A 25,362-nucleotide genomic window follows, 5' to 3' on the forward strand; every position below is an offset into this window, starting at 1 on the left:
GGTCCTTTTATTTTGGGTTCACCTGTCCTAGACAGACCCAACCCCTGTGTTGAGTCTCCAAGGCCAAATGCATATGATGCAAATATTCGTTCCTACTAGGGATCTGGTACATGGCTGAGTTATTCTAAGTGTAAAACCTTAGGTTGATTGTTCTAAACCTGGCTTACCCAAATGGACAGTTTGAGCCGAAGCGGGGGCAACGTACCGGGAGCACGAAAGTCTGCCCGGCCTAGTTACTTGTCCCAACTCCATCTTATTTGGTATGACTTTAATAGAAAGGTGGGTCACGCGCACGTGTACACCATAAATTCAGAAGACTCAGAAAGAAAGGGGTTTCGTAGCAGTTGTATATATTCACAATTCAAATAATATTAAAGCGATAAAAAGCAACATTTAGCATATTAGCATATAAACAGTTGAAAATCATATAGTAAATAAAGCCACTTATTGCAGTTATCTTAAGCTCGAATTCTTTAAACCCTGAACCAGTGGTTCTGGGTTACCACTAAAAGTCCCCAGCAGAGTCGCCAGAGCTGTCGCACCTCCTTTTTACCGTGCCCGCTAGAGGGTACAGGGGAGTTTTCTCCAATTAAAGGACAGTCGAAACGGGATTTATTTAATTATTTAAGAGTCGCCACCTGGAAATTTTAAGGCGTCCCAAGTCACCAATTTCAATCCCTGGATCGAGGAGAATATGACTCTGTTTATTATTCTGCGAACCAGAAATCCTGAGTAAGGAATTCTGTTAATCCGGAAGAAGGTGTTAGGCATTTCCGAATTCCGTGGTTCTAGCACGGTCGCTTAACTATTTTTATTATTGGCTTAATTATCTTGATTTTATTAAATATATTGATGTTACATGATTTTACTACCGCTTATACTCATTGTGATTGAGGACCCTTCTTTGAATCGAATTACGCGTACGTATATTCGTGTTATAAATTTAAAAATGCGGAAATGTGTCACGCGTACGTGTACACGATAACTTTTGATAATATATTTATTACACAATCATTTTTTTGAAATTGTGTCGACTCAAGAATATTTGTTTTTCTTAAATAGTGAACCGTACATCTCGGGTTTTTATGAAATTGATTTAACGCCTTTGGAAAAATCCTTTTCTTAAATATTCACTCGAAATTGCGCATACGCATAATCCGAAGTTACTTTTAAAAAATAATCAGGGTGCGCGAACGCATCCCTGATCACGCAAGATAGTATTATGGACTTTTCCCCCAAATTGTTTATTATATTATGAGAAATCTTCATTTAAGATACCCTTTAATTCTTGAAAAAGAATTCACAATTTATTGAATGTTGCCCGTTGATTATAATTTCCGCGTATAATTTATGTTCATCCAAGACTATTCCAATTCAAAATAAAGAATAAGAACATGATTAATACTATTCTTCACAAATACAACATATATATCTATATGCCCAATAATGAATTGTATATGAAACTAAAAATGATTTATAAAGGGAAGAATATTTTTTCAAGAACTTTTATTATTTCTATTTAGTGCAAGTCCTATTTCTAATTGTCGTTGATAAAAAGTGTTGCAATTTGTATATCTCATCTTATTCTCATATACTTGCTTTTAATCTAATAGGCCTAATTATTTATTTAGGATGGTAAATAGGCATCAAATTGATAATAAAGGGAATTATTGTACAAATTGATTAACAACATTGCCTTACATGCCACATATTTGTATGTCTTGAAACATTCGTAGCACTTTAACATCATAATGAGCCATGACAACTCAACTTACCATCCACTGATGGTTCTATAGATACCTGCTATCTTATACATGGAAATAATACCAACACCATTTTACCTTATTTAACAATAGATATTACTACTGTAGTTTTCTTGATACTTCTACATTACTTTCTTACTTAGCTAACAACAAAATTAAATAATGACCAACATTCATGCCATATTCCCTACTTTGACAATTCAAATATAACTATACTAATGAGATTTCGAAATGGATAATATTATTACAAACTTTTACACGAATTTCAAAATAAGATGATTAACTTATAGCCATAGTGTTGAATTCACTACTAGTTAACCAACATGAAATAAAACAGAAATTTAAACTAAAGGACTTAGATGAGTAAAAAGCAAAATTATAACTCCAAACTTCATTTATTTGCCGTGTTGAAGCTTTTCACAACCTGAGTTTAAAAGGTATGTACCTGGAAATGGAGGTAGAAGAAGTAAATTTCAGCAGTAGCAGCAGTAACAAAATCAGCAGAATATACCAATAACACAGCAAGTCTGAACAAGACCCGTTAACCCAGATGAACAGTGACAGAAACTTGAGGAAAATTTCAGATTTGAGCCGAACAATATTCACAAGCAAACAACGGACAGATTCTAGAAAGATAACATTTCAGATTTCAGTTTCTTTCCTCTACCTATTTCAGATTCCTATTTCATATTTCTTTCTTTCTAAATCAGATTGTTTCTCCTCTTAAAATCTACCCAAAGTCTCACTTTTCCTTGTTCTAATCTCTCTGAAAAACTGAACTCTAAAATTTCTGTCTGAAAAAAAACTGATTTCTCTCTCTCAAATTCCCTCTTAAAATCTGATAAGTTCTCCTAAATTCTTAAAATCTGCTTTCAAATCTGATTTTTTTTTTCTCTTAAAGTCTGTTTTTAACCTCTCTCTAAGCTCTCAAAGTCTGTGTGTCAACCTCCCTTAAATCAGTCCCAATCCCCTCTATCTTATACAGGTCTGTCCCCCCTTTTTAAGTGCTGCCCGGACCCCCTTTATCTTTTAAAAACAGAAAATTTCCATTAAAAATCTGTTTTTCCACTTTAAATCCCATTAGGCTAACTTTTCCCTGATTTTCAGCAGCCCATTACCCTTTGTTTCCCATTATCACACTAAATAATAGCCATTAACTTTCCACTTTCAGCCCACTACTATTATCACATTACCCTACTGTTTCTATCCCAGAAATACCCTTGAAAATCCTACTGTAATTACAGTTTTTACTGCCCCAGACCAAAGACTGCCTAAATCTTAACAGGTTTATCTGAATTAAACTGTTTAGCAGCTAAAAACCAATTCCTAAATCAAAACAAACATTTTGTCTTTTTAATGATAGCTAATTGATCCCACACCCAATGTCTAATAGCTAATGGACAAAACTAAATTCAGATTGAACACTGAACTTGTATACAAACGTATTAACAATACACAGAACTTAACAGAACAAAAATCTGAATTGAAATTGAATTTAGCATAAGTGCAGGGGCATGGTCAGTATATTGACACTGCCTGAAACTTAATGCTAAGAAATCAACAGCATCTTATTGAATTTCAAACAAAGATGATTTAATTAACGAGTATTAGTCAAACTGATTATTTACAACAATTGTCGACAAACAACTGATAAACAGATTATTTCAAATAGCATTTTCAGAAACAGAATTCTATAATATAACTAATCGACGAACTTAATCGAGTGGATTACACACATTGTAATTAATCACAACCAACAGAAACAGTTCACATTCGGATCAAGTAGATAGGTAGGAGGCAGAATCACGGAATTAAACAATAAAAAAATGAAAAAATTAAACAGACAACTAAAATAGGCAACAACACATGTAGGAAACAAAAGAAAAATAGGAAAATACCTCTGAATCTTCAATTTCATATGGACTCGAACTTGACTTTGAATTCGGACCCTTTTGAAATCAAACAGACCTTAGTCGAAGTATTTTCAACTGAAAATACTTCGACTAAGGTCGATTAGACCCCAATCTTCTATTTAACTCAGGCAAATTCCATGTTTTGAAATTTTTAGGGTTTTCTGATTCTTGGATCCTAAATTCGAACACTTCTAGGCAGATTCGAAGGGAACCAAAGATGACACAAGGGTGAGGGAGGCCTAGGGGTCGTTTGGTGTTAGTTTGGAAAGAATCTGAGTGAGTTCAGATTTGATTCGAACCTTCAAAAGAAGATTCGAAGAGTTCTGAGGCGATTCGAACCAAACCAACACCAGATCCACAACGAGGGTAGTTAGGGGAAGCCATGGTGTTAATTTGGGGCTGGTTGGTTTAGATCTAAGTTTGGCTCGAATCTTCAAATGAAGATTCGAGAACCTTCAGGAAGATTCTAGCCAAACGGCTAACATATTAGGATAGAGGAGGTTCAGGGGGTTTTAGGGTGTTAATTTGGTGACCGGCGGCGTTGATGCCGCCGGGTTTCAGGCGGTGGGATCCTAGGGCGGCTAGGGTTAGGAGTGGGGGTTTGGGGGACGATGATGAATAGTGTAGGAGGGGGGGTGTTTAGTTTGGGGCCGGGGTAGGGGCCTGGGACTTATATAGGGGTGGGGTGGATTGATATTGTCCGTTGGATTAGATAGAATGAAGGGTTGAGATCAATCCACTTAACCAAACGTCGTCATTTGGTCTAAGTTCAGGGTCGGCTTGTATTGGGTCAAAGGGTCGGGTTACGGGCTACGGGTAAGGGTAGTGTATCTCAGCCGTTAAATTGATCTAATCTAATGGCCCTTGATGAATGATCACCAAACGACGTCATTTGGCGTAGCTGAATTGGACCGGACATGGTCATTTGGATTGGGCTGTGGGGGGGGGATTCGATTTGGGCCTGGATTTTAATCCAGGTCCGATTTTGTGTATATGTATTATTATTATTTTTTTTTCATTTTTTTCTAATTAGATTTCTAATTTTAATTATAAAACAATTTTAACTTCACAAAAATATATTAATTATTCTATAACAATTATTTAACACATAGACAAAACATCAATCACACAGTGGAATATTTAAAATAGAACTATTGCATATTTTTTGTGATTTTGTTTAAATTATCTTTTTAATTACATAATTAAATCCTATATGCATGTACCATGTATTTTATTTTATTTTTTCATTCTATTATGACACCGTAAATATTTACGGACATAAAACAAATATTTAACATCACGCAAATTCAAAAATTACACAGTAAAAGAAATTTTTTTTATTTTTTGATTTATTTTGGAGTAGTTTTCATAAGGCAAAAATCACGTGCTCACACCATCCATGGAAGTTCAATCACTGAGTGAGGCATGGTTACACTAGCTTTTCCTGCAAAAAAGAACACAATGTTAGTTAAAAAAACAAAGTGCTATGACCTTCTCACTAAGGATTCAATCACAGCATTCCTTATGATCTCCCCTTCTCATTTTGATTCTCAACCTCAGCAGCATTGTTGTTTCCAGCATGGTAATCCACCTTGTTACTTCCTCTCCTCTTAGTTTCTTGAAACTTTTACTCTTAAATATGGTCATTGTGATTTGTCAGCATTCACTATCCTCCTTCCTTGAATGTTTGTGTTCCTCAATAGGTCCAACATCTAGAGCATAATTTGCAAGATGGTCTGCTAAGTTGTTGCCTTCAATGAGCGTGTGTGACACCATAACATTACACCTGGTCATCAGCTCCTTAATCTCTTCCACTTCCTCAGAAATAGACCATGGTACAGTCCACTCTTCAGCTATTACCTTCTTGAGCACCATCGAATCAGTGTGCAAATCAATAAGGACATATTCATTGTCCACACAAAACCTCAATGCTTCCAGCATTGCAATTTCTTCTGCCACTGTATTTGTCCCTTGATGGATTTCTTTTCCACAAGCATATACTATATTCCCTCTTCATTTCTCAATCCATAGCCAATAGAACTTCTTCCTGGGTTGCCCCTATAATCCCCATCTGTGTTAACTTTGATCCAATCTTCACTTGGAAATTCCCACCATACCTTAGTATACTGCAATGTAGGTGTATATTTCTCCATCATATTGAATAAATCTGGCCATTATGAGGGACATTCTGAATACCAAGTTTCCTGAGTTTAATTAGGGACTGCAGAGTTGAAGAAATCTGATATACGACCCTACATACAGTGATTGTATCTCCATACTTGTAGGTGTTCCTTCTCTTCCATAATTACCACACTATCACAGATGGCAATGCTTGCACTATAGGCTGTAATCTAGGTACAGCATCTACAGTCCAGCATTTAATAATAGCCTTGTGAAATGTGATTCCATCGATGGCAATTCCTGCATGACCAAGAAAATATCTCCACATTGTTTTGGCTGCCTTTGACGTGAAAAACAAATGTTTCATAATCTCCTCATGTGGTTCATCACAACACCAATATTTAGATACCATTAAGTACCCCAGTCTTCTAAAGAAATCTTCCAGTAACAGTTTGTTTTTCCACAATTTTCACATGAAAAAAGCAATCTTGAATGGTAAACCTTTCACCCAGATTTTTCTATAAGCATTGTAAGGTTCCTCCCTTCTTCACAAATATTTCCACGCAGACTTAACACTGAAATATCCCCTTATTTCTAGCATCCACACTGGTTTGTCAAGGATATCAGCCAACATTAGTGGCTTCAGGTTTTCCAGAATATGAGTAGCAAGATCATCTGGTAATATGATTCTAATCTTCTCCTCATCTCAATGCCTATCTTGCACCACATCATAGATTTTGTATAGATTCATCACATACAAAATTTGGAGGTGTGACAAAATACAAGGCTCCCAATCCTGTCCAGTTTTCAAACCAAAACAAAGAAGACCCCATCTTAGGCTGCCATAAAATCTGATGTTCAATAATATCCCTACACTCTAGCATCTTTCTCCATATGATTCCCGCCCCCCTCCCCCCCCCCAAAAGGAACTACCATAGGATTGAGCTTTTCAAGTATTTCAGGCTCATAAAAGCACTCCACAAGCTTGGTTTTGTTTTGAAATTCCACCATAATTTGTAAAACAATGTTGTGGACATATCATGTAAAGATCGAAAACCAACACCACCTTCTTCACATGGGAAGCATAATGTGTTCCATGATGCCCAGTGTCTGCTCGAACCTCCCACTGAATTGCACCAGAAAAACTGTGCAAATATCTTGTGTATCCTGTTGATCACATTTGGCGGAGGATTTACTACAGATAAAAGGTGTATAGGCATACTTTGGAGCATATTGGATATAATTAATGCCCTTCCTCCTATAGATAATAGTTTTCTTGTCCAAGTCTGCAATTTGTTCATCACCTTAGTAAGTAGACCTTGGTAATAATCCATCTTTCTTCTACAATAAAAGATTGGACAACCAAGGTATGCAAAAGGGAACTCTTACTTAGGAATGCATGTGATCCTTTGAACCTTACTCACAACTTGTTCCGTAGCATTGTGAAGCATATATATAGCAATTTGCTCTTGTTTATTAGTTGTCCAGAAGTAGCTTCATAAGCTAACAGAACGTCCATAACTAACTGCAATGAGGTAGTGTCTGATGAAGAGAAGATGATGGTATCATAAGCATATACTAGATGATTTATCTTTGGGCTCCACTTTGGCAAACCAAATCCACAGAAATATCGGTTAATATATAATGCATTCAGCGCTCTTGAAAATGCCTCTGCTTCCAGTATAAATAAAGCTTGTGATAAAGGATCACCCTATTTAACACCTCTTGTTGATTTGGAAAAGCCATTAGGTTGCCTATTAATCAGAACTGAGTACCAATTGTTAGAGATAATCCCAAATACCAGTCCTATAAATCTTTCTCCAAATCCCATCTTCCTCAAGACCTTTGTCAAAAAGAGCCAGGATAATCTATCATATGCTTTCATCATGTCCAGCTTTATGACAACATTTGGACTTGCCTTGGCTCTTAATCTAATATATGTAATTATCTCATGTTAAGAGAACATTTTCCACTATGCTCCTCCCTTTAACAAATCTAGCTTGTTCATCTGATATTAGCTTAGGAAGCATGTATACCAATCTTTCATGAATGACTCTAGATAAAACTTTTGATAAAGTTGCTGAGACTAATAGGTCTCATATCAGAAAAGGTCACTACTTCCTTTTTCTTTGGTAACAACACCAGATTTGTATGTGTTATGAATCTAGACAGTTCATGGCCATCGAAGAAGGCCTTTACCATAGCAACTAATTTCCTCAATTATATCTCAGCATGAGTGAAAAAAACACCCAGTAAAACCTTCAGGAACTCCTGCACTATCACCATTTAACCCCAGTACTGCATGTTTGATCTCTTCACAAGTAGGCTGCTGTACCAACTTCATATTTTGTATATTGTCCACCATTGTATGAATATTATCCAAAATCCCAAATGTTGTAGGTACAGTATCCTCATGGAATTGTGCTGGGAAGAACCTCACTGCTTCTTCAGCCATTTCTGTACTGTCCTCTAACCAATTGCCAGCATCATTTTGAATCCTTTTCAACTGCAGTCATTTCCTTCTACCATTCACTTGTGCATGAAAGAATATGGTATTCCTATCTCCATCTTGAAACCAAGTCGTACCGGATTTTTGTTTCCAAAATTCCTCTTCTAAATCCAAATACCTGATCAGTTCAGCTTGAACTTTCTGCAATCTCTCTCTATTTTGATATGTAGGATTCCTCTCAAATTCAGCTTCATGAACTAGCACCACCTCCTCTAAACTTGCTATTTTCTTAAAGATATCTCTATATGTTGCTCTACTCCATGCAGATAACGCCTTCTTCAGCCTCTTCAACTTGTGATTGAACATGATAAAAGTATCTCCAGCAAAGTCGACTGTCCAATTCTGTTTCACCACATCTTTGAAAGTAGGATGTTTTGTCCAGAAATTGAGCAATCTAAAGACTTCTTTACTGGTGTAGCATCAGTACTACCTGTCAACATCATAGGTCTGTGATCAGATCCTATTTTTGATAAGTGAGTGACCTCTAAAGTAGACAGCATCTGCTGAAGCTCTAAGTTAGCCAAACATCTATTAAGTATTTTAAAAATGCAATCATCTTCAGCTCTCCCATTCCACCAAGTGAAGATACTGCCTTTGAAGCCTAAATCAGTGAGGTTACATGTGTTGATATAATGCCTAAAATCATTAACCTCACTCATTGATACAGGCCGTCTACCAAATTCTCTTCATCCAAAATCACATTGAAATCACCCCAACGAGCCAAGGCAATGACATATCCCTTGCAAGATAATACATGTTGTCCCATAGTTCAATCCTTTCAGTTGCATCACATTTAGCATAAACAAATGTGACAATGAATGATATTTAAGAATCCATATTTGTCAGCTTCAAGGCCACATGTTGCTCCATATTCATCAGTACATCAATCCCATGATCATCATCTACAAACACCCATATTTTATTTGAAACATTGGCAAAAGCTTGCAGCATTCCTATCTTCCTTGTATATCTTTCAAGTTTCCTTACCTTCTGCTTTGGTTCCATGATTCCTATTAATTGAAAGTGATGTTGTCTCTGCATATTGACAAGCCTCTCAAAGGCTTCCTTGTATTAACTGACCTCACATTCCCTTCCAGCTGATTTCCCTTTGTCAATGTGCCTAGGTGAAAGATCACCTTGCCTTGCCACATTTTTGAAATTCTGTGTTGTAGATTCTTCGTCAAAATCCTTTCCCCTGCCTCCAAATAGTTCATCCACTCCTAGTTGTTCCCTTGGCTCTGCCAATTGCTTCTGCGTATCAATAGGGATCAAAGCTGCATTTCCTTTCTCCTGAGCTATATGTCTTTTTACTACAATTTTTTTGGTTGCATTGGCTAACCCTATTTCTCCATTAGGACAAGATTGAATAGAATCTGCGACTCCTATATTGGCCTTCCCAGTTCCACCTTCTATATGTGAATTTGGTGCTTGAATTTCCACAGGCTCGATTACTATACCAGTACCTCCTGTAGGTTTTTCAACAGGTATATTAGGCTTAGCTAGAGGTAAAAGCTTGCTAGGATTTGCACTCATTATTTTCCGGATTCCACCCTCCTCTGAAGCTAGCTGGTTTCTGACACCTTGATCAGTTTCTTCTTCATTGATTATACTTTCTCTCGTTGGTTGATGTTCTTTGCTTTTGTTATTAAATTCAGAAAGGGTATAAGGGAGTTTTTTCCAATTTAAGTGAGAATCGAAACGGAATCATTTTTATTAAATTCAGAGTCATCACTTGGGATAATTTGTGGTGTCCCAAGTCACCGGTTTAATCAGAATCGAGGAAAAGATTGACTCTGTTATACAGTCTGCGAACACAGAAATCTGGGTAAGAAATTCTGTTAACCCGGGAGAAGGTGTTAGGCACTCCTAAGTTCCGTGGTTTTAGCACGGTCGCTTTGATCATACCTGGCTTATTAAGTTGTTTTAGTTACTGATTTTAGAACCTATGTGTATTTACCTTTTACCGCTTTTTAATTAAGAGAGTATTATCTTGAAATGGGTCACGCGTACGTGTACGCATTTGTTTGGCGTGTCAAAAAACAGTGTCACGCGAACGTGTCCATAATTAATAACACTTTATTATTATTAAGGAAGTTTGGCCGAAGTTACCTGAACGCATACTCCGGCGTTGTTTTTAGAAATCACAATCATGTCACGCGGACGTGTCCATAATCGTAATGGTATATTAAACGTGCTTAAAGCAAACCACGATCGTTGGTTATTTGTTATATCTAAATCGGAAAACTAATACAAAGGCCATGCAATTGTCATTTTTGTTTGGTATAGCGCACCTCGAATCTAATTTAAAAAGGGAATTTAAACTAAATTTCGAGGGGCCTTGAACTATATGTGTTGCCTAATATGGCGCACCTCCCTTAACTTAAGAAATTTGATTATTTGAGCACTTAAGGAGTTAGAATTCTACTACTGCCTAAGTTGATTAGGAATGACGAAGGGCTGAAGGTTTAAAGGCAGTTTGGGCTGGGCATGAGGCCCAATAACCTGCGAGCTGCAAAGTTGTCCCGTACTGGTTATTCTTAGAGCCAAATCACACTGGGCCCAAATGAGAGCCCAAATTGGGGAGCAAGCCGCTTCAGCAGGTCATGGGATCTCATTTCGAATCCAGCCATAGCACAAAATATCAGTCAATTGCTTTCAAATTCACAGATCAAGTCATTTTAAGAAATCCAACAATTAACGATTGAGTACCATAAATGAACTATTCTTGATACTAAACATTATTGTTGTTCAAATCACATGCCATCATTAATTGAAAAAAGCAAAATGAGATTAAATTAACAATTATCTCGTAGCCTTAACTAATTAACACAAACTGCCCAATTAAACTTCTGCTTCTATCTTTAGCACTTACTAGCCAAGCCTGCTTATCAATGGGCGAATGGAAGAATTATTGGGCCTGAGTCACAGGCCCAAATGGCAACGACAAGCCACTTTTCTGCAAAGGAGTTCACACTCCCAGCTTAAAGGTCTCAGAAACTTTAGAAAGAGCTAAGATGAAAACTCCTGACCCAGCATCGAGTCTAGACTGATACGAAACATTTACAGTTTACAAGCAAATATATCTTAGCAAACAACATCATTGTTCAGTAACTAGTACGTCCAAAAACTCTGAATATCATTAACAATACATGCCCAAAAGGACTTGTAAGGAAAATAAAACCAGCTAATCAAAAAAATAGTTTCAGCAGAGTCTCATTTGACTTAAATTACATGATGAAATGCAAAATCCAATCACTGATTCACTCAGCATATCCCATATAAAGTCTAACATATTCAGAGTCATCTATACCTCAACAAAAGCATGCTCAAATCCTATAATAAACACATAGCACTTAAGAAGGACATAAAACAGGGGAAATTCATATAAAAAAAGGAAAATAAACTAAGCTATGAGCCAACATTCTGATGTTCAATCATCAGAAAATCCACTTCCATTTCTTAACTCTCCAACTTTGAGCATCAATTTACATAGGTTTCAAGCATATGTACCTGGATATTGAAGGAACAAAGAAACAATGAGGGATCAGTAGTACTAACAGTAGAAATCAACACCAGCAATACATCAATAAACCAATTTCAAACCCAACAAGTGATGTGCAATAATCAGAATATAGCTTCAATCGAAAAGTGGCTCCAACTTCAAACCAAACTTCTACAACCCAAGTTCAATCCATTCCAACCCCAAATGAGAAATCGGTGTTTTTCAGAAATTAAAGAAAAGAATCAGAAATCACTGAAGCAATTTCAATGGAATAGTAAACACAGTCGTTTGTATTTTTCTCATTTTTTCTCTCTCCATTCTCTGCCTTGAAAGGCAGAAAAACACGCCTTTATAGGCAAGGAAGTAGGGCAACCTAGAAAAGTTCAGCTTTGCAATTAGGCCGTTTTCCAATTTTTTTTTTTTTTGCCTAGATAGCCTTAGTTAAATATCTGAAAATCAACTTACACCCCCCACCCAGCTTCCTAGAAGCTTCTCAATTCAGTTATACCAAGATTCCCCTAAGCAGATTACCCAACTTACCCCTCAAGCCCCTAAATATTACTCTTGAAACCAAATACGGGTCAAGTTGACCTAGTAGCTTGAACCAAACCACACGATTTCTATCAAGACCTAGGCCAAGCCCCTTCCTTAGGCCCAGGTCTAACTCTGCAATTAATTGGAAACGAGAAAGAAAATGAGACAATTCGAACTCCTGAACCAACAACTCAACACGGCCCAAAAATTAAAACAAAGAAATTAGACACACACTAGTTTAACAAATTTGAACTGAACAGAGAAGCTAATAGCTGATGCTGATTCCACAAAAACGAAACAAACCACATGCAACAATGATTTGAAAACTAAGGAAAGATAAGGAAAAATAAAAGAAACTAAGAGAGGAAATGACTGGGAAATTGGACTTACCAAAGCGAATCTGAGTTAAATTACCATTTCCATAGAATCCCCCATACTCTGCGGCCGAAATAGACTTCAATCATATGTTCTCGACTGAAAACAACCCGACGGAAGTCCATATCAACCTCAAAGGACTTGAAACCTTAATAACCATCTTTTTCTTTGATTTAGGGTTGAGCTTTGATCTGAAATTTGGGCAAGTCCGGGGACATTCGAGGGAAACTGGTTTGGGATTTGGAAAGAGGAGGGTGTGATGGTTGTTTGGTGTTAATTTGGGCGGGATTGGAGTAGGCACCGCCGGGCTCGAGGTGGGAAAAAGAGGGGCGGCGGATTAGGGTTGGGGGTGGTCTCTGAAGAGACGAGGGTGAGAGAGGGATGATGAGAGGGGGGTAGGAGTTCAGATAGTTATATACGGGGGAGGGGTTAGTTCTGGTTCGTTGGATCTTGTTAATCCAACGGTGGGGATGTGAAGGCTTAAAACGACGTCGTTTGGTTTGCTGGTGGGGGCGGACCGGGTTTGGGGACTGGGCTTGGGCAAATGGGTGGGAAATATTTGGGCCTTGGCATTGGACTGGCCCAATTCCGAGTCTCTAAGTCCAATTCCTCCATTTTCTATTAATTTTATTAATTCCGTTTCTTTTCTCTTTTCTTTCTTTCATTTTTTAAATTCCTTTTGTTTTATTTTTCTCTTTTTTTTTCATAATTAAATTAATTCATTAATTAATCCCTAGAACCTAATTAACTTAAACGAAAACACTAATTAAACCTAAATGATAATTAATACAATTAATTAAAAGCAAATTAAAAGGAAAACTACTCAAAATAAAAGTTAAGATTAAAAGTGCAAATTCAACTATTTTTTTGTGATTTTACTTTTTTTAATAAAATAAATTAATTACTTAATTAATCCTAACATGTTAAATTAAATCCTAAATACAAATGCACCTACATATTTTTTATTTTTTCATTAATTAAAATGCACAGACAAAATGCAAACAGTTAGCATAAAATACCACAAAAATCCATAAAATTGCAAATGAAAAAAAAATTATTTTCTTGAATTTATGGGAGTAATTCATATAGGGCAAAAATCACGTGCTCACAGCTGCCCCTCTTTGCTCGGAAACACGAATAGTTTTCGTGCAAAGATAAAGTGAGCGGATACGAGCGATTTTTGCCCGTTTGAATACTCCGAGGGAAGTATTTTTGAAATATTTGACCGCACCCTGCTTCCGAGATTGCCTACATATCCTTGGCTATAAAGGAATCAGGTCAGTGTAGTTTGGGAAGTTCCGGTAGTTGGGACTACCATAAAGCTGTGATTTCACTGTTGTTTCTGTTGCTGCTACTGCTTACTGAACCCTTTATTACACCATGATAAAATAAAAAGAAGCTAGACTAGACTATGATCTATGCATTACAAAATCCTATCTATATCTTCAAACTTGCTCTTGTGGTTCTTGCCTTGTTGACTTGTATTCTCCCGGTGGAATCCCCTTGTTGCTGCCTTGAATTGTAATCTGAGATATTTTCCCTTTCTCCAGGTGGACGCCTGATTGTTGAAACTTGAATGTATTCCCTTGTTCTCCAGGTGGGCTTCTGATTGCTGAAGCTTGAATTTATTCCCTTGTTTACCAGGTGGGCTCCTGATTGCTGAAACTTGAATGTATTCCCTTATTCTCCAGGTGGGCTCCTGATTGCTGAACTTGAAATGTATTCCCTTGTTCTCCAGATGGGCGCCTTATTGCTGAACTTGAAATGTATTCCCTTGTTCTCCAGGTGGGCGCCTGATTGCTGAACTTGAAATGTATTCCCTTGTTCTCCAGGTAGGCGCCTGATTTCCACAAAATAGACAAAAATAAAGAAAACTTCTGCCCTAGTTTGTTATGTTACCAAATATCAGTAAGAACTTGAAAACTGAAACTTGAACTATACTCCCTTGTTCTCTAGGTGGGCGCCTGATTTCTGAACTTGAAATGTATTTCCTTGTTCTCCAGGTGGGCGCCTGATTGCTGAACTTGAAATGTATTTCCTTGTTCTCCAGGTGGGCGCCTGATTGCTAAACTTGAAATGTATTCCCTTGTTCTCCAGGTGGGCGCCTGATTGCTGAAACTTGAAATGTATTCCCTTGTTCTCCAAGTGGGCGCCTGATTTCAACAAAATAGACAAAAACAAAGAAAACTTCTGCCTCAGTTTGGCTGTTGGGCACATATGTGAGTGTTAAACTGAATCATATTACCAAATATTACTAAGAATTTGAAAGCTACGTCCGGTTATCCAGGAGGGTCCTGACAGCTCCCAGTTAAACGATAGTTTTAACTCTAAATTATATCTTCTAAAGGTACTACTTTCGCTACATCTTGTTTATCTAAGAAAGTATTAAAGCTACATCCCATTATCGAGGAGGGTCCTGAGAATCAAAAATTAAGTTTTATCTTAAGAGTGACTGTTTTACGGCTAAATTATATTACCCTACAATAGAACTTACGCTGCATCTTGTTATCTGATGGAAATCCTAAAGCTAGGTCCCATTATTCAGGAGGGCCCTGAAAACTCCTAATTGAATCATATCTTAAACATGCAAACTTTGAAACCATCTTATATTCCTTGGGATACATTTATGCTAGATTTTACTACTCATGATTGTTTTGAACTTTAAACTAGGTCCCATTTTTAGGAGGGTTCTAAGAACTTCGAATTTAATCCCATTATCTAGGCAGGACCTGAAAATTTACAGCCAAACCTATTTGGTGCTCGCTTTTCTTTACGAAGGGTTTCCCCGAAACAAACGAAACTTTTTGCCCCTGTTTCAAGAAAAATCTTGTCAGTTTAAAATGTGGTGGTTAGCTGATGGAATTCTTGCTGAAAGTGGCCTCCTTGTTGTCGTGCTTCGTTGTGACTGACTTCCCATGGACTGGCCAAGAACAGCTTGGCTTTCTGACTGATTTTCAACCCACGTGACCTCGGATGACCCGAGTGTTCTATACCCGAACCGTTGTTTCACCTCTGACCCCTTTTACTGAACTTCTGCATCTCCTATGAAATTACTGAATCATTCCGCTGATGGAATATTCACTGGCACTTTATATCCCATTTCACATCATACTACCTCTAGCAATGCCTCAACTGCCCTACGCCTTGTGCAACTTTTGAAGTTGGTAGTAGGCTTTGGAATTCCTTCTTATTTGCTTAAATAGAACTGACATTAGGAACATCTTAGAGAAATAAACCCAAAAGAAATGAAATGGAATGACTTTCAGAGTTAAGGATAAGCAAAATCCAAAACGGGAAGACTATCTAAATGGAAAAAAGAAAAGAGACTTATCTGAGTGAAGCAGCTGGCACCAATGATCATGACATTTCCGATTAATAGACCCAATCTGTCCAACGAGTCAACTTTCAATTGCCATACTTTGTTGCCCCGGAATTTCCATAACCAGACTTCTTTACCAAAACCTTGACCTTGTTTGGCTTGCGGTGCCCTGAAGAGTTTTCACCAACAAGCCTCTCTCATTTGTTCATCTCTCAGCTCACTTTCGCCTCAAGGTGCCCGTGAGGGTTTTCACCAATAAGACTCTCTCATTTTTATTATTTCTCTCAGCTCCCATCGCCTTACGGTGCTCGTGAGGGTTTTCACCAATAAGACTCTCATTTTTATTATTTTTTCCTGCCTGGACCACAGTGCTGCCCCTGATACAAATCACCTCTACTTGCTCGACTTGGCAACTCTCAAAGACTGATCAAAAGGTCTTTCTTTGGACCGTAATGTGGGTTTTTGGATATGGTTAGTGTCACGACCCAAACCAATGGGCAGTGATGGGCACCCGATACCTTACTTAACCGAGTACCAACATAACGTATCTGTCGTATCATAATATCATGGGCAAATAGCCTAGAAAGGTCGTGATGAGATAAAAAAAATAAAATATAAGGGAATACAAAATATTGGACGACCTGACATGACATGAAAACTTATACATGTGACATACGTGCCTATAAAACCAAAGTGATAACTCATACGCTGAACATAGGCCGATAAGGCCATATGATTTTCATATACATAACATATGTCTACAAGCCTCTAAGAGTACATAAAATCATAAAGGTCGAGACAGTGCCCCACCATGTCAATCAATATATATCTAAAGCATACTGACCAAATAGGCAACTCCGGAGCAAGTGGAGTGCACCAACACCTCCGCTGAGCTGATAGCCTACTAGGAGGAATGTCAACCTATCAATTGGGACCTGCAAGCATGAAAAGCAGCGTCCCTAGGCAAAAGGGACGTCAGTACCAATAAAGTACCGAGTATGTAAAGCATAAACAAGAATAGTAATATAAAGAGAGATAGAGGAGATACAATCTGTAACATCTGCGTGCCTCTGTGGGATGCTGACATGAAATGCGTAATACATTTATATACATAACCTTTTAAAAATATATGCGTCTGTAGGCATCATCATCATCATCATCATCATATCGTACCCGACCTCAAAGAGGACTCGGTAAAAATGTACCCGGCCATCATAAGGCTCGGTAGAATCGTACCCGGCCACGTGGAGCTCGGTAAATCCAACTGATCAGTGGTTACACAATATATATCGTACCCGGCCTAATATAGTGCGGCTCGGTAGAGTAAAATAGATATTATATATAATGCATGCTAAACTCATGGAATCACGTTCTAAACCTTTTGGAGTGACTTAAGGTCGTTGCACCTTCGATTTACATTATGGACATCATACCATCAATATGAGCTTCTATAGGATTCAAGGATCATACATACTTTCTTAGAATAACTTTATAAGGAAAGAACAACATGGGCAACCTTAGTTTCTAGGAGTAGATCTGTTACGAAATAGTGTATTCATTTCACTTTAGATCATGCCAAAAGAAAGAGGGAAGTGCCTTAACATACCTTAACCATGGTGAGTCCTTAATACATCTTAAGCAACTCTTCAAACAACTCAACTCAATCTACCATTGCATAAGGAGATTCAAAATTAGTGTTGAATAAAGGCTAAGTTTGCAACTTAAACTTGTAGCTCATTTATATAAATTCGGGCACCTTCTCCCCAGTAACAAGAGCCTCCTCCAATACCATATACCAACAACAATTACCAGAGAAATCCATCAATACCAATTATCAATAACAAGATACCATAAAACTACAACAAGTCATAACTATTTTACGACGAGCGACAAGCTCCAATTGGAATTCGTATATCCCTTATCATCCCTTATAGACTTTTTACTTTAAATTAATAGTATCATTAACATGATAATGAAGTCATTCATCAATAATTACAACCTTATACCATATATCCATAACAAAGAAAATGATACACAACTCCAATTATTCTTAATTAGCAACTTTATTTACTAGTTCATGTCTACTTCATCCATTTAACTCAACCGATGTCAATATAACCTTAAGCACTTGTTGGAGCACAATATAATTACCTCCTACAGTAGATGCAAGTCGAAATCTATATTATATTTAGCTTACAACAGCCCAACACACCCCAATCAATTCATACCAAAAACAACGACTATAGTAGTGTCCAACACCCCGAAAATATTACAAAGAATGACTAATCCATTATTTCACAAATATGTGGTGTTTATTCAAACCATTTATCCTCCAAAAACTCCATTAAATATCAGCAAAAGATACAGCCCAAAAGCTACACGAAATAGCCCACAAAACAGTCCATTACAAATCAAATAACTCGAACTCACGGCTTCCGATCACCTTCCCGTGAGTTCTAAATATTATGAAATGAATTAATCAACCTTACTTGATATTTAAGAGCTTAAAACCATAAATTAAGAATTTTATTAACTATTAAATACCTTCCAACACTCAAACTATAAAGAAAAAGAAAGGTTATATAGCAATACTTACGTCGTGGGGATCGTTCTTGTGTTATTGCTTCGTGATTTCGTGCCCGGGATGATGGTATTATTTGAAACCCTTGCAGAGAGCTTAAGGGTGATGTTAGGGGTATTATTTGGTCGTGCTCTCTGGAAATATGCAGAAAGAGACGAGATAAAGGAGATAATATCCATTTTGTTGAAAAGTCAAAAGGTGCTACTTGGCACTCTATAATTGGCTCGTCTTCCAATGCTTATAACTTTTTATCCGGGTGTCGTATGAGCAAACGGTTAAGAGAGTTGGAAACTACATTCCAAGACCTTAAATTTGATATATAATATGTCCCAAAAAGACCTCATATAGAACACGAAATTTATTACTCAAAAAGCTTCATTACAAGACAAATCCTTAGTCGGTTTTTTCGCAACTTAAATCCAATTTTTTCTCAAACTTTATACTCCATATGAAAACATCATATATAGTCATATCATGGCTTTAAACTCATTTAAATCATGATTAACAAGTCTCATATTTATCTTAACTTGCATAACACTTCGGCAAACCTTTCTTGTCCTTGTAGAAGGATTTCATCCTTTTTGAGTTTGCATTAGATAATCCTATAATGATAGTAACATCTGAAGTACAGGGTATAACAACATGTACCCTTGTAACATTTATACTTGAATATTAACTCTCAAAGGCTTGCAAAAAAAATGGGATGTAACACCATTAAATCACTTTATATACTTTCCAAGAGGATCTCATTTCTGAGCTTACATCAACGGACTTACGACGTACTTTCCCGTACAAAAATATGGGTTGTAACATTATTCCCCCCTTTAGAACATTCGTCCTCGAATGTTGACTGATGCGCTTCTCATTATCATACCATATGGCTCTTATGAATACTTTAATATTGTCCTTTGCCATCTAGGCAATTGTTCTATGAAGAAATCCAAAAACTAGGGCATTCCCCCTTTTAGGCCTATTCTCACATCGTGACTTAGGGCCGGAGTTCTTCCAATCTCGTAACTTCGACTACCTTCTATAATGAGTCCTATATGACTATGTCCTTTTATGCACGACTCTTCTCTTTTTTTTCCTCCAGCTTTTTGCCAATCTCTTGGCTTCACATTGTGAATACATATATAGAACTAAGACATGATGTCCCTCTAGGCATATATAGGCATACTTAAGCTCTTCTCTTGGTACTTTGCTGAATGTACGACTATTGCTATATTTCGTTTTATAGCCTTGGTATTATTACCGAGGTGTGCTACACAACTCTAGGTTACTTTCTCATTGCTTGTCCCATAACCTGCCGGCGCAACCCTGCCACATTAGGAACATATAATCGACCTCAATATCTGAGTACTCCATCTCACCCTGCCACATTAGGAACATATAATCGACCTTGATATCTGAGGACTCCATCTCCTATAATCTCAAATAGTGTCTTCTCCTTTCGAGGGGTTGTATATCTTTAATGATCTAGCACATGATCTTCATACTGGCATTCCTTCACTTCAGTTACTAAAGATGGGGTTTCCATGTCCTAAGTAGTAACTTTGGTACCACCTGCATCTAGTAATCGAATTCCAAGATTAGCTGGCAGATGAAGCTCGCAAGCTATCTCACTCTTCTATACCTTTAAATATGATAGGCTAAACATAGATCTACGATTGAGGGCATTGACTACTACATTCACTTTCCCTGGATGATATAAAGTATAAACGTCATAGTCTTTCACTAACTCCAATCATTGCCTCAGATGTAATACATTGTCACTAAGACTCGCGTCTCATCAGGGAACATCTGAAGTGATATTCTTGATGCACCTAGGGATGATACTATACTTCAATAACTGCATTTTCATAACATCCCAACGTATTAATCTTATGGGGGCATTCTAATACCGTGCCATCCATAAAATCTCTTTTCTTTAAATCATTGCTCAATCGAAGGCCCAAACGTTATTCTCTTAACAATCACAATTATACCCTTATTCTACTACCAGGGCAGTATTCCATCTCTTCTAATTGCTCATATTCTTATACTCCTCTAAGTTCATTCAAAGTGTATTGAGCTTTATATAGGTCATGGAAATCATCAGACCTCTTGTTTTGACGGGTTTAATCCTGAGACCTTGCCTATTATTGCCATCTTCTCACTCATATTTACCATACTTACCTTTAAATCTCACACCGTATATTCTATCAATTTCATATCCTCCCTTATACATTAGTGGAATTCACATCCATACCTTAAAGCTCTACTATAATACTTGAAACCCTGGTGCATACATAATCTGGTGGGAGCTTCGCATTAACGTCTTATGAGTATGGTACTCTTCTAATTGATTTATCGTAGAGCTTTTATAGAATATGATTGTTGTACTATCTCTTTTATACCTCTACTATTAAAAGTATTCCTGCTATGGTTTGAGTCACGATTTCTATAATCATCTGGGTCTAACAATCGGACTCGTGATGTAACTTTCGAGCTTCCTCTTCCTTATCAGCCTTTAATTAAGCTTAGGCTATCTTCCAATCTTCAGCTTATGGTATTAGATATTACATTAACCCTTCATGGACTCTATGTAGCATCCATGAGATAATCTTTTAACAATTCAAGCCTTTATAGGTGTGTGGACTTAATTCTTTCTTTTAACTTATACTAGAGTCTCCTATAGCTCTATGAATGTCAACATATATGCTGCATGGATATAACTCTGAAGTATTAAGTGCATTCACAACGTAATTAACTCTGGATCATTGATTGAATAATTCCTTTCGTGCCTTCTCAGCGTTCTTTAAATGTAAGCAATCATTTTTCCTGGTCGTTTTGCCACTTGTTGCATGAATACTTGGCTTATTTTATTTCCCACCAATACTTGAATTTCCTATAACTCATTTGATCTCAAATATCACTTTTGACTTCCCGTTCATTAGTCACGATAGGTGCCACTTTCGTATTGAGTGCATACAATGTTGTAGTGGGACTGTTGTTACCCAACCATATCTTCTTTATGTCATTATGCTTAAGTTGAAGCCTTCTTCCTTATTTCCTCAGCTAGTATTTCTTTGTAGTACTTAAGGAGACCTTCTGGATCTTGTAAAGTTACGATCTTTTTATACTATATACCCGAAGGAATTTTCGATATTCTTACTCGCCTACAAACATCCTTAGTTACATACCTTCGTGCCCTTGTACTCGTTGTGTTAATTCTAAACTCAGATTTTGATTATCTCCTTAGTGGCGCTCTCCATTATTTCTGTAACACTTATACAATACCTTTAAATACTCCAACTCCTATCTGAACATTTCTCAAGGTTACGACATCATATCTGTGAGACTGAATTTGATAGATTAGGATTCACTACGTTTATCTTGCATGATCTGCTGATTTGCTTATAACCTCTTGTATAGCCATAACTTGGCTATTCCTAAATCAACTACAAACTACTCCTTGGTCCATTCTCATATCTATATTCTGTGTAATCTCTCTTTAGTTAATTACTTTGTCTTAAGTTACCTCTCACACTGGCTCCTTATGTATCAAGTGTTCATTTGTACTTCTTTATCAATCATCGGATGTGCAACCCTTACCGCTTCTCTCCGGTATCATGCTTGCATAATGTTCTGGAGTCATATCATATCTATAGGATCTGAATAGATGCAATCTCATTCCTTTCACCCTTTTGCCGCATTCCTCATTTACTATTCCATAGTTACCTCTTCATTTTGTCATTTTTTCACATCTTCACTAACATCTTACTCGCCTTGCGGTAACCTCTCTATACCGGGGATAATTGAATTTATTACGCATAAGGGTGACACTTAGTGTAACTGGCACACTTACTCTATTAGGCTTAACTCTGCTCCACGTGCTTGCTTTTGGAAGCATCTTCCTGAATGAAACTTAAAGGTTATTATTTTGTTGTCCATTCTATTATTGTCGGAATGCTATCTCTGAAATTCTCATGATATCAACCATTATTAAATCCTTCAGTCCCTAATTCATGTTCAGTTTATCTTGTTCACCAGCCCATACTGATTTTTATTACTCTGGGGTCTAACCTTTACTCCTTGTAATCACGCTGAAGTCACCAACTCACTTCTCGAAATAAGGATATGACTTTATGGTTTATACTCTTTTATTGCCTCAAGGACTATCACTTCTTGTATTTTCCTTCACTTGACTATAGACTCTATCATCGTGTCATATTTTGATTTACTGTTATCACCCATATATCACATCTTACTCATAATGCTTCATTTACTCTCTTCTTATTCTCCGGATAATACTTTTTGTCTATCACTTTATTCTGAAAATTCCAACAAAAAGTTCTTTCCCTTTTTGCTCCCCTAGCTTCATCTTACTGGCTCTTTGGAATGCCTAACATTCTCCTATTTTGTTTTTACTTAGGGCTAGAGTCATACTAAGGTAAATATTTGTCCCTTTTAGGATCCCACTGCCTATCTTCTGAAATTTCTGAATATTCCAGTATTTATATTTGATTGTACTACTCTAGAGTTCACCATTTGGGTATCTCATAAGGAGATCTATTACCACATTTGCACCATCTTTTGGAAACATTAGTTAATGATAACAATCCATCCATAATCTTTGGGTTACTCAAACCCGAATTGAATCTTGATATCACATTCTTCTCTTAAACTATATTTGTTAGCTCTCATATGGCATAACTCAGATGGGTTTGGCCAATTGTATATATCTCTATAATATTGAAGGTAACACCAATACTTACATTTCTATGCCTGAATTGTAAATACTGATAATCTTCATTAACTAGGTACCTCGTACCCTTCAGCATCTTGCTTGTTTTACTTGGTGAAACTTGTGTCTACTTTCCGATTCTTTTATTCCTTTTTACCATATGAGTGGATACATATTCTTGTCTTAGGGATCCTTATCAAGAGCTTTACACATCTAAATACACATATGATCTGCTGAAGACCTCATATTTAGTCATCATAAACATGATGCAAAATCGAGTTCCTCTGACTCAACTCTTTCGCATCAAAATTCAACCTCTTACCAACTATCTTTCTGGATGTAAGTATCACTGTATTATGAATAAAACAAAATTTAGGAGTTTGAATTCTTATAACAAAGATCTAGCACACGATCTAGAACAAGAAGAAAGAGTGACAATCCTAAATGCCCTGTAGCCTCATGCTTATAAGTGTGGTGCACAACACACCTATAAACAAGACTCTACTAGACACAGCTTGTATACTTCCTAGGACAGAACTGCTCTGATACCACTTCTGTCACGACCCAAACCAATGGGCAGTGACGGGCACCCGATACCTTACTTAACCGAGTACCAACATAACGTATCTATCATATCATAATATCATGGGCAAATAACCTAGAAAGGTCGTCATGAGATAACAAAAATAAAATATAAGGGAATACAAAATATTGGACGACCTGACATGACATGAAAACTTATACATGTGACATACGTGCCTATAAAACCAAAGTGATAACTCGTACACTGAACATAGGCCGATAAGGCCATATGATTTTAATATACATAACATATGTCTACAAGCCTCTAAGAGTACATAAAATCATAAAGGTCGAGACAGGGCCCCACCATGTCAATCAATATATATCTAAAGCATACTGACCAAATAGGCAACTCCGGAGCAAGTGGAGTGCACCAACACCTCCGCTGAGCTGATAGCCTACTAGGAGGAATGTCAACCTATCAATTGGGACCTGCAGGCATGAAACGCAGCGTCCCCAGGCAAAAGGGACGTCAGTACCAATAAGTACCGAGTATGTAAAGCAAGAAAGCATAAATAACAATAGTAATATAAAGAGAGATAGAGGAGATACAACCTGTAACATTTGCGTGCCTCTGTGGGCTGCTGACATGAAATGCATAATACATATATATACATAAACTTTTAAAAATATACACGTCTGTAGGCATCATCATCATCATCATCATATCGTACCCGGCCTCAAAGAGGACTCGGTAAAATGTACCCGACCATCATAAGGCTCGGTAGAATCGTACCCGGCCACGTGGAGCTCGGTAAATCCAACTGATCAGTGGTTACATAATATATATCGTACCCGGCCTACTATAGTGCGGCTCGGTAGAGTAAAATAGATATTATATATAATGCATGCTAAACTCATGGAATCACGTTCTAAACCTTTTGGAGTTACTTAAGGTCGTTGCACCTTCGATTTACATTATGGACATCATACCATCAATATGAGCTTCTATAGGATTCAAGGATCATACATACATGCTTAGAATAACTTTATAAGGAAAGAACAACATGGGCAACCTTAGTTTCTAGGAGTAGATCTGTTACGAAATAGTGTATTCATTTCACTTTAGATCATGCCAAAAGAAAGAGGGAAGTGCCCTAACATACCTTAACCATGGTGAGTCCTTAATACATCTTAAGCAACTCTTCAAACAACTCAACTCAATCTACCATTGCATAAGGAGATTCAAAATTAGTGTTGAATAAAGGCTAAGTTTGCAACTTAAACTTGTAGCTCATTTATATAAATTCGGGCAGCATCTCTCCAGTAACAAGAGCCTCCTCCAATACCATATACCAACAACAATTACCAGAGAAATCCATCAATACCCAAGTCACCAATTTTAATCCCGAATCGAGGAAAAGAATGACTCTATATTACAGTCTGCGTACCAGAAATCCGGATAAGGAATTCTGTTAACCCGGGAGAAGGTGTTAG

General features: G+C 37.2%; 1 protein-coding gene and 1 long non-coding RNA gene across 3 annotated transcripts; both read right to left on the reverse strand.

The window, feature by feature from the left end:
- Positions 1–8,309: 8,309 nt before the first annotated feature.
- On the reverse strand, positions 8,310–8,965 carry LOC138877595 (uncharacterized). Its single transcript, XM_070157219.1, has 2 exons — positions 8,737–8,965; positions 8,310–8,662 (listed from the first exon to the last, which is right to left on the reverse strand). The coding sequence occupies exons 1-2, from the start codon at positions 8,963–8,965 to the stop codon at positions 8,310–8,312; spliced, it is 582 nt and encodes a 193-aa protein (XP_070013320.1).
- A 7,878-nt stretch (positions 8,966–16,843) lies between these two features.
- Positions 16,844–25,132, reverse strand: LOC138877175 (uncharacterized). 2 transcript variants are annotated; one of them, XR_011402511.1, is made up of 4 exons: positions 25,032–25,132; positions 24,267–24,357; positions 17,643–17,701; positions 16,844–16,971 (listed from the first exon to the last, which is right to left on the reverse strand). It is a non-coding gene; the product is annotated as an uncharacterized lncRNA (long non-coding RNA). The 2 variants fall into 2 exon arrangements; XR_011402512.1 differs by lacking the exons at positions 24,267–24,357; positions 25,032–25,132 and adding an exon at positions 18,633–18,718.
- Between the last annotated feature and the right edge of the window lie 230 nt (positions 25,133–25,362).

This window comes from Nicotiana sylvestris, chromosome 9, assembly GCF_000393655.2.
Source record: "Nicotiana sylvestris chromosome 9, ASM39365v2, whole genome shotgun sequence".
In the NCBI taxonomy this organism is placed as follows: Eukaryota; Viridiplantae; Streptophyta; class Magnoliopsida; order Solanales; family Solanaceae; genus Nicotiana; species Nicotiana sylvestris.

Bases quoted from the DNA above. Each gene is read 5' to 3' on its own strand.
- LOC138877595 (XM_070157219.1), bottom strand. From the start codon at position 8,965: ATGAGTGAGGTTAATGATTTTAGGCATTATATCAACACATGTAACCTC. The intron at 8,663-8,736 runs GTAGTACTGATG...CTACTTTCAAAG, and splicing joins CAGACCTATGATGTTGACAG to ATGTGGTGAAACAGAATTGG.